Below are 10,100 nucleotides of genomic sequence, written 5' to 3' on the forward strand. Positions count from 1 at the left end.
ACCCGAGTTCGATCCCAGCTGAAGTCTTCTGATGTTTTTCATCTCATATGGCATTAAAAATGGACATCTACAGATACACACAAGAGCAAGCACCCCCGGCCAAAGTTTCTGATCTTTCTTTCGTGTGGATACAATAAAATTTATTAAATCCGAAGAAATCTTTTTGAGTTGAAGTAATTCTATATGAATACTCTAAGAAGTTCTGAGGAACTTCAATCATGGTGCATGTAACTTCTTAAATCATTTTTATAGTATTCTTCCACGAATTCCTAAGGAAGTACAATTCAGGAAAAGAGAAAACTTTAGGAATACTTAAAGAATTTATCGTGCTATCTGGGTACTTTATAAACTTGTCTTAAAGACAACTTAAAGATGTCTTATGTTCCACTTTTAGACATTGTGCTGTCTGGGATATGACTAAATTTAATAAATGAGACGAACGTTAACCATGAAAGGTGAATCCTCAAAACGTTAAATATTTCACGTGAACTTTCAGTTTGCTCGTAGATGTTCTTTTTTATATGTAAATTGTGTAAGTTTCCATAAAAATTTTTAAGCATCAAGCGATGTGGTTTAAATGTGAAAAATAATGTAATACTACGCTCGCATATTATGTACAAAATGAGTAGAATTTCTTATAGTGACTTTAATTTTTATGGTTATGCGACAATTGGCATTTCACATAAGAATCCTACGTCCATTAAAAATGAATAACGAAAGCCAATTGAAGCGTGATGACGTATAGGCAGTAAAAGCATATTTGTGTTATATTGCATCCCACATAGAACAAAACTTCCATTAGACGTCCATAGATCATCCATAGCTCCATCAGACATCCATCTCCACAGTGGACGACAAGTGGACCTCTAATGGATGTCCATAATTCATCGATGATGGATATCCATATAACATCCATCGTGGACGTCCATTGTACATCTATTATGGATGTGCAATAGATTTTTACGTTTAACTTTTTATTGAATTTTAGAACGATTTCTATTGCATTATAGCTTTCCAAGTAGAACATAAGAATCAAAATGATATCAATTTGACGTCATTTTGACTAAACATTGAACAAATTGATGTCAATTATCAGCCAAAAAAATATTAAATTAATATAATTTTGATTATGTATTACTTGGTCTATTCCTAACAATATAAAAGATGATTGTAAATAAAATATATATTAAATAGTGAACTTTTTTATTTTTATTGCAACATTGACATAAAATAGATCCTTCACAATACCGATATTATTTTAACATCAATGTCATGAAATTGTCATGAAAATGGTATCGCTTAAAGTCAAAATAATATTACTTTTATATCATTTGACGTCCTTTGATTTTTATATGACTTTGTGTACTACCTGCCCTACTGAAAAAATCCAGCTGAGATCTCAATTGAGAACTCAATTACAGAGTAATTACTCTGTCAAAATATTGCAAGAGAGAAAAAAAAGAATATTCTTTCTCTTTTGCGAACACGTTATATGTTAAAGTTTGATTACTTATACAACATTGTATCAATATTAATCGCATTATGATTGTTATTACGTCCTTTGAAACATTTATCGATAAATGCGTCATTATATTATATTTTTTAACACTATAAGAATATATTGTGAATACAATCCACTAAGATATTGTTACAGCGCAATGGTATCACCAGTTCCCGACGATCGTTAAGGTTAAGAATTGAAGAACATAGTCATCTAAAGATGGTGACTGTCTGACACATGGATCAAATCCATGTGAATCTCACGAATAAATAAAACGACACAAAATATGAAATGCCAGTTTTTTTGTTATTTAGATAAAATAATATTTCATTTTTCATTGAGTGAAATTATGTAATATTACTGAGATATTGCAATATTACTGTGATATTGTGTAATATTATTAGAACGTCCATTGGAAGTTCAATGGAGGTCGAAGATGCGGACATTTGGATGTTGAGTGGAGGGGGAGCGTCCCAGATGCGCACATTGACACAGCCAACCACAACGTCATATGCCTAGAAATATTCTAGAGACTCTATAAACAACGACATATGATTGGATGTGTTCGTTTGTTAATATGCGCATCTGGAACTCACTCGATAAAAAGAAAGGGAGAGTACTCGAGTGACGTTTCCTAGATCGCGTTCGGAAATATCACTCGAGTACTCTCCCTCTTTTTTATCTCACTCTTGTATTTCGCTCACTCCAACGACTATCGTCTAGTAATGTGCACACAGTGTGTATTTCCGAACGCAGCCCTAACGCAGCCTAGTGCAGTGCCAAGATGGCTGCCATTCATGACGTCATTGATGGAACTAGATACTGTTACAATGCACTGTATTTTTAAAACGGAACAAATTTGCAATACTGCCAACACTGCCAGCAAAAACGGAACACGGCCATAGGCTTGGTTTACATCGTGCATTTGATACGTGTATTAAATAGTAACTTTATTCTATTAGATAATCTTAATATCGTCAATGCATATCAACAGGGATACATTCTATCAATACAATACGCTTTGTTGATAAGTATTATACCAGCTTAATATACCGTTGTTTATATATATCATCGATATTAAGATTATTTAATAGAATAAAGTTACTATTTAATACGCATATCAAGTGCACGATGTAAACCAAGCCATAATCAAAGGTATCAAGTGCACGATGTAAACCAAGCCATTAACGTTACTCTTATGGCTCCTGCACACAGGACGCGATAATGCTTGCCGCGCGGCGGAAGTCCGCGCGACAGCCAATCAATATGTTGATTTTCCGTAAGAGCCAGAAGGTTATTATGGAAAGCAGCATATTGATTGGCTGTCGCACAAACTTCCGCCGCGCGGAAAGCATTACCGCTGTGTGTAGGAGCCATTACGCTGAGTGCCCACTGCGCCCGATTAAACCTATGGTAGTGGGATAAGGCTGAGTTCCCACTGAGCGCGTCACGCGTCGCGTCGTCTGCCTGCGTCACGAGTTAACCAATCAAATCCTCTAATTGGAAAGACGCGACGCACTTGTTCCAATGGGACGATTTGATTGGTTAACTCGTGACGCAGGCAGACGACGCGACACGTGACGCGCTCAGTGGAAACTCAGCTTTATCCCACTACCATAGGTTCAATCGGGTCGACCGAGTTTTGGACAGAAAGAAACCTGAAAGCGGCCACGCCATACGTTTTGGCCGACACCGATTTTCACGCTGATCGATGCGCCATTTGCACCCATTTTTTAGGTGGAACTACGTTCTCTACACCCATTTTCAAACGCTGCCGGTAAAGTGTCGATTTGTTGCGTGTCCATTTTATGCCCATTTTCTGGCGATTCGTGTCCGTGTTAAGCGCATAATTGCGTGACTGAAAACATGGACTGTCCATGTTCTTAACAATTATGCGCTTAACACGGACACAAATCGCCAGAAATGGGCATGGAATGGATACGCAACAAATTGATACTTCTGGCAGCGTCTGAAAATTGGCATAGGAAACGTAGTTTCACCTCAAAAATGGGTGCAGATGGCGCATCGAACAGCGTGAAAATCGGTGTCGGCCAAAACGTATGGCATGGCCGCTCTCAGGTTTTTTTCTAGTTTTGGAACAGTCCAGTATAGCTAAAAAGAACAGATCATAAGTTAAAGATCCGACCTAATTGTTACGACTGTAGATCCTTACAAAACTACAACCTACCCTGCTCTTACATCGCCTATCCCCTCTCACATCGCACGAAACGAGTCTCTTGGGAGCTCATTTGACTCCTTGGAGCCAGAAATTCAGATAAAAACTCGATCATGGTCTACCTTGTATCCATACAAGGATTTCATCCCAAACATTGAATCTAAAAGACTTGAAGGCCATTTGTCCTTCCTGCTAAATACGAAATTTAACAACTTCAATATTGATACCACATCTTTCAAAAACATTAGTAAATACAGAAGAAGAGTGGGAAATTTTTATTATTCTGGCTCAAAAAAGATCTCGATAACCGGTATAAATAAGATTTTTAACTCTATCTTGAAAGAGCAGGATTTTGACTGCATACTCTATACGGATGGCTCTATAAATACAGAGGGGCACGCTGGATTTGGAGTTTTCTGTACCAACCCAGATATCAAATTATCGCTTCCATATACAAGAACCAAAATTATCTTAAATGTCGAGGCGCAAGCAATTGTTGAAACTCTGAACATTATACCCAAATTAAAGAAACGCAAGATCGCTATATGTACAGACTCTTTGTGCGCTTTTTCCTCCTTAAGGAATTTATCAAACAAGAAAAAGCCCATCTATCCAATCTTAGTGATTGCCGATTTGCTGGGAAAGCTTAAATCTATGAACATTGATATTACTCTAATCTGGACTTCAGCGCACATAGGAATCTCTGGTAATGAAGCAGCCGACCAATTAGCAAAATCTGCCACAAATCGCGACAGAATCGTTCCCAGCAAGACTATATATATCGATGATTTCATTTCAAGCTTGAAAAGCGATTTCATGAGGTTATCTCATAAAGTACTAAATAAACAATTTAAGTGGAATTTAAGGTATCAGATACCGTCAGAAAGTTGCGAATCTAGCCAATAAACCATGGTTCAGCGACCTCAAATTTGTCAAGCGTGATGTTATTTCGTTGATGGCAAAGTTACGATCATACCACATACGTACGAACACTCACCTAAGGGTGCGTTCAGATTCCTCATCCGGGTGCACTCTATTACTAGAAACACTATAGTATATGTGACATATACTATAGCACTTCTAGTAATAGAATACACCCGGGTGGGGAATCTGAACGCAGCCTAAAGGATAAGAACATTATAAGAGAGGATACGTGCCAATGCGGAACCAGACAGAATGATATATATCACGTTCTATTTAAATGCCCTCTACATTCTGATGAATCGGACAAGTTAATTACAGAGATATATAGCATTGGATACACCACTCAAGATGATGTACACAAACTCTCCTTTGATGCGGGGAATATAAAACTTTATAGCACTATCTCCAAGTTTCTATTCAACATAGGTTACACCATTTGAAAGTGCACCTTGCTCACATTCTAGGCTGCGTTCAGATTCCCCACCCGGGTGTATTCTATTACTAGAAGTGCTATAGTATATGTCACATATATTATAGTGTTTCTAGTAATAGAGTGCACCCGGATGAGGAATCTGAACGCATCCCTACATACGTGGTTTGTTCTTTTGCTCTGCACTGCTGCACTGGTGCAATAAGTTAGAGAGAGGTTGCGTTCCGTTTCACGCATTATGCGCGCATTGTCTACAATATACGTAACATGAACTATAGATAAATGCGCGCATATGCGTGAAACGGAACGCAACCAGAGACAAATATATATTTGTCTCACTCTAACTTATTGCACTAGTGCAGCAGTGCAGAGCGAAAGAACAGACCAACGATGGAAGCACTGTTCGGAGTAATGGCGTAGAGGCACTCACAGTTAAAGTGTGCTCAGCCAAGCATTGAAACTGAAACTAATTGTTACGACTAGACGTGTCCGAACAAGTTCGAATCTAATATTTTTTTGGAACTTGTACTTCGGTTAGTAGAAAGAGCTATTTGAGAAAGTCTGCAAGCTAAGTAAAATATAGTGAAGAAGATCATAGGTTAAATAAGGTTATCTCAGAAAACACGCAACTTTCCCTTGCGTAATATACTACAATATACATTTTTATTTTGATAGATTCTGCTAAAAAATTATATTAGACTTGTGTTTATCCACGTAATTTTGCCTTAAAGTAAAACTTCTCTAATACTCGTCCAAATATGGCAAAACTTAGTGCAAAAATCGGCCCTTCAATTTTGAACGCCGACTTAGCACAGCTTTATACGGAATCGCAAAAATTATTGGATAATGGTGCAGATTATTTGCACTTGGACGTAATGGATGGTCACTTTGTACCTAATCTTACGTTTGGTCATCCCATTGTAAAATGTCTTCGTGGTAAAATAAAAGATGCTTTTTTCGAAACGCATATGATGGTATCTGATCCAGGACAGGTATGTATGTATGTATGTGTGTGTGTGTATGTATATATATAATATATATACACACATATATATAGCAAGAATATTTAATTAGGAAATATATAAAAATAAGTTTATTATAATAACATAGTGGATTGCACCTATGGCTGATGCAGGAGTAAATCAATATACATTTCATGTTGAGCCAGTAAAAGATGTTCCTCTGGTCTGTAGAAAAGTGAAAGAAGCAGGAATGAAGGTAACCAACTAAAAATTAACGTTTGTGACTTGAACCTATTATATAAATTAACTTAAACTAAAAAATAGGTTGGTGTGGCATTCAAACCAGGAACACCTGTGGATGTTGTTTGTGATTATGTAAATTTTGTTGATATGATCTTAGTGATGACTGTGGAACCTGGTTTTGGTGGTCAGAAGTTTATGGAGCCAATGTTACAAAAAGTAGCATGGTTGAGGGAAAATTACCCTTTATTGGACATTGAAGTTGATGGTGGAGTTGGACCTGCTACAATTGCTTCTTGTGCAAAGGTATATATGTTAAGTAATAAAGATTATAGTAAGTTTTATTACTAAATAATTTCACTAAAGGAATTTGACTTGTGTATACAGGATGTCCTACTTTAGAAGATGCACCTTGATAATTCTTCAGCCAAGCATATTCAGCAAAAATATTCCAGACAAAAGTTATATGGTTCGATGGAGGACATAAGAAGGTACCATTGGTTTGACTTTGCGTGGCGTCGCCAACGTCAGGTCGACTTTGCTTTTTTAAATAGAAACACTATTTTTTTATTAATTTTACTCTATGTAAAAAAACAAACTTTTGTTTAAAAATATTTTTTATACGACCTCTATTTTCTAAGATATTTATGGAAATATCTACAATATTATTGGTTTCAATAATTTTTTATTTGAATTCTATCAACTTTACCGAAAAATAGCAAGAAATAAAAATTGTTTATTTTTTCTCGTTGAGCTCTGAGAATTTTTCAGAATTTTTTAATTAACTTTTTAGTACTGCATTTTCTTAAAGTACTAAAAAGTTAATTAAAAAATTCTGAAAAAAATTCTCAGAGCTCAATGAAAAAAAATAAACAATTTTTATCTCTTGCTATTTTTCGGTAAAGTTCATAGAAATTGAGTAAAAAATTATTGAGTAAATTATTGAGTAAAAAATTATTGAAACCAATAATTTTATAAATATTTCCGTAAATATCTTAGAAAATAAAGGTCGTGTAAAAAAATTTTAAACAAAAGTTGTTTGTTTCTTTACATAGAATAAAATTCCATAATAAAAAAATGTTTCTATTTAAAAAAGCAAAGCTGATCTCGACCTGACGTTGACAGCGCCACGTAAGATCAAACCAGTGGTACCTTCTTATGTCCTCCATCGAACCATATAACTTATCTGAAATATTTTTGCTGAATATACTTAGCTGAAGAATTATCAAGGTGTATCTTTTAAAATAGGACACTATATTCAAGTTATCTGATTATATATTCATCATATTGTTTTTAGGCTGGTGCTAATATGATAGTGTCTGGTACAGCTATTATAGGTTCTACTGATCAAGCCAAAGTGATTACATCTCTGCGAGATACTGTAAATACTTACATTAATTAATTATATTAATTATTGGAAATATGACACTCAGGGTAATGATGACAATTAAGAACTATGCGAGTGCAAGTATTAAAAAAAAATAATTAACTTAAAAAAATGTATATTTAGAAAGATTCATGTATTTTTTAAACAATATGGTAATATTTAACATGATTTTAGAAACAAGATACATTAAACCTGTTCTTTTAACTTGCTGAGCTAAAATTTTGTTTCTTTCTCCATCAACATTAGATTATATATAAGTTCAGTTCTAAAAGTAAAAAATGCAAACTAGTTTAAATAAAAAGAACAGACCTAATCTGTATTTATCTATCTTGGCTATTGTTTCTTTAGGAAGTTATTTCTTTGTTGGTACCAATTTAGTTCTTAATTCAGCTAAAGTTATAAGAACTGCTTCTTCTGTTCTGATTGTCTGCGACCCTTGCTGAGGACATGTATTCAAATATGTATGAAATATCAATGATGGGTCGTCAATGTTCAAATTTTGGTCCATATCCACTATTGCTTCTAATCCAGCAAGACCTCCAAATACTATGAGACAGTGATGATATTTTAAACTTTTTGCTCCTATTTCATCAATTAATGTTCCCTTGTCAGATGTTCCAATTGTCAAGTCATATCCACCTTTATATTGACAATTGGTCAGCACTTCTGTTAGATTTTTGACCAACTTGACAGTATATCCCCAATATATACCAGTTTCTGCACGTGGTACATTGGGTGGCACTACAATGCCCTTCAATTTTTTTGGATTTGTTTGGTTAGGTGGTATTTTCACTGTCACTCTTAATCCAGGTGTTAGCATCTTATCAACATAGATATCATTCAGAAGTCCTACATTCACCTGTGAACCTTTGCCAACTTTGATGGGTTTGTTTGTAACTATCCCTTCCCGATATGGAAAATCATCCTCTTGTTTCAAGTGATGCGGTGCATTTAAAGGATTCAAAACACCTGCATATTGTAGATCTTTGTGGAGTGGAAAGAAATACTTTCTTAGGTACTGTGGGCACTCCATATATTGCAATATTCTGGCTAACTGGAGACACCCAACTCTGACTTCGCCAAGTACGTCGTCCCTCCTGATTTTTCTTTTTTCATCCGCCGTGACATCGCCCTTATCATCGAACACTATCACTTCGTCTACATTGTAAATGCATGCAGCACGCGCGATCTGTCCTGCTAGATATGTCCGCAGCTCCGGTGATTGTGCGTTATCAAGAATAGATCCAGGTACCGCTATACTCACTGTACATATATCTGGGCGCACATACTTTACATTTTCCATGTGCTCCTTCGTCTCATTCTTTGATTCCTTCTCTAGTTCCGCTTTTCTAGCTTTTTTGATTAACTTCTCTTCTTTCCATTGTTTTCGTAACTCTTTCTGCTTACGGTTGTGTTCCTTCCAATTTTTTACTTCGGATTTTGCGGCAGACATAACTTGTTTCCTGAAGATGGCCGGATATCAACAAATGAATATCGATAATGTTCCCGAAATGATATTTTATTTGCAGAAATATTTTTTTAGAATCGTAAGTTCGAAAAAGTTTCACACAATCTTGTTTTAACTTCAAAATACTACTCTACTACTACTCTCTATATTTTACTTGGCTTCCAGGCTTTACTCGTTAGCCCTTTCAACTAAAATATCGAAGTACAAATTCCAAAAAATCAGGAACGTGTTCGGATGACGTATTAAAATACATTTTAACGTAACGGCAATTAGGCCGGAATTCTAACCTCAAAATATTTTTTTATATTACACAACGATGTTTATTTTTCAAGCGTGCGTTCAGATTCCCTACCCTTGTCCACTCTAATACTAGAAACGCTATAATATATGTAACAGGAACGTCCTGATTGACCACGGTACGATTGGACACAACCAACCAATGAAAAGAATTGTCTAGTGAATTACTAGGTCGAACCAATCATTACAATCTGTGTCCAATCGTATCGTGGTTAATCGAGTCCACCCATATGTAACATAGACTAATGGCTCTTGCACACAAGGGGTGCGTTCGAAAACATCACCCGTGTGTATTTTGTCACACTCAGATCGTTCGAAAACCCCTAGTGGGCACACTGATGTAACGTCCGGATCTATTTTAGAACATTAACAATATATTATTATAGACCGGGAGGCCGACTTGTCTGATTTCAGACATCACTAGATATTATATCCCTATGTTACTAGATGTAAGTACGTGCGCATATGCATATTCGCGAGCGTTAAAACATTATAATTAAAATGCCGAATGCTGCGTGCTGCTGGAGAGTCTCGAAATCGACGGATCTCGGATCGACCCAAAGAAACCGCTATCGCTCAGTGCGATAAGCCAACATAAACAGGAGCATGAAAGCTGAATCCTAAACACCACTCAGGACACCGACGCGGTGACATCATGCAAAGGAATGAATCTCTTCCCTCGCCATAACTCCATGGACCAATCGGAGAACGACTC

The 10,100-nt window shown here is 36.0% G+C and overlaps 2 protein-coding genes across 5 annotated transcripts; one reads left to right on the forward strand and one right to left on the reverse strand.

The window, feature by feature from the left end:
- Positions 1 to 5,406: 5,406 nt before the first annotated feature.
- Positions 5,407 to 7,824, forward strand: LOC116850427 (ribulose-phosphate 3-epimerase). Of its 3 annotated transcripts, none has more exons than XM_032828708.1 (5): positions 5,407 to 5,564; positions 5,707 to 6,023; positions 6,142 to 6,249; positions 6,318 to 6,539; positions 7,531 to 7,824. In XM_032828708.1, the coding sequence occupies exons 2-5, from the start codon at positions 5,790 to 5,792 to the stop codon at positions 7,633 to 7,635; spliced, it is 669 nt and encodes a 222-aa protein (XP_032684599.1). In that variant the 5' UTR covers positions 5,407 to 5,564; positions 5,707 to 5,789; the 3' UTR covers positions 7,636 to 7,824. The 3 variants fall into 3 exon arrangements, with proteins under 3 accessions (XP_032684599.1, XP_032684600.1, XP_032684602.1); XM_032828709.1 differs by having other exon boundaries at positions 5,449 to 5,639; XM_032828711.1 differs by having other exon boundaries at positions 5,449 to 5,629.
- LOC116850426 (putative methyltransferase C9orf114 homolog) lies at positions 7,719 to 9,488 on the reverse strand. 2 transcript variants are annotated; one of them, XM_032828706.1, is made up of 2 exons: positions 9,376 to 9,488; positions 7,719 to 9,083 (listed from the first exon to the last, which is right to left on the reverse strand). In XM_032828706.1, the coding sequence occupies exon 2, from the start codon at positions 9,071 to 9,073 to the stop codon at positions 7,973 to 7,975; it is 1,101 nt and encodes a 366-aa protein (XP_032684597.1). In that variant the 5' UTR covers positions 9,074 to 9,083; positions 9,376 to 9,488; the 3' UTR covers positions 7,719 to 7,972. The 2 variants fall into 2 exon arrangements, with proteins under 2 accessions (XP_032684597.1, XP_032684598.1); XM_032828707.1 differs by having other exon boundaries at positions 9,243 to 9,462.
- Between the last annotated feature and the right edge of the window lie 612 nt (positions 9,489 to 10,100).

The sequence above is a fragment of the Odontomachus brunneus genome, unplaced genomic scaffold (genome assembly GCF_010583005.1).
Source record: "Odontomachus brunneus isolate Ranch 3 - 2012 unplaced genomic scaffold, Obru_v1 Obru_scaffold_145, whole genome shotgun sequence".
Classification (NCBI taxonomy): Eukaryota; Metazoa; Arthropoda; class Insecta; order Hymenoptera; family Formicidae; genus Odontomachus; species Odontomachus brunneus.

What these genes read in the sequence shown, in the direction of transcription:
- LOC116850427 (XM_032828708.1), top strand. Translation starts at nt 5,790, where the DNA reads ATGGCAAAACTTAGTGCAAAAATCGGCCCTTCAATTTTGAACGCCGAC. An exon ending in TGAAAGAAGCAGGAATGAAG is followed by an intron (nt 6,250 to 6,317) that starts GTAACCAACTAA and finishes ACTAAAAAATAG; the next exon opens with GTTGGTGTGGCATTCAAACC. An exon ending in CAATTGCTTCTTGTGCAAAG is followed by an intron (nt 6,540 to 7,530) that starts GTATATATGTTA and finishes TATTGTTTTTAG; the next exon opens with GCTGGTGCTAATATGATAGT.
- LOC116850426 (XM_032828706.1), bottom strand. Translation starts at nt 9,073, where the DNA reads ATGTCTGCCGCAAAATCCGAAGTAAAAAATTGGAAGGAACACAACCGT.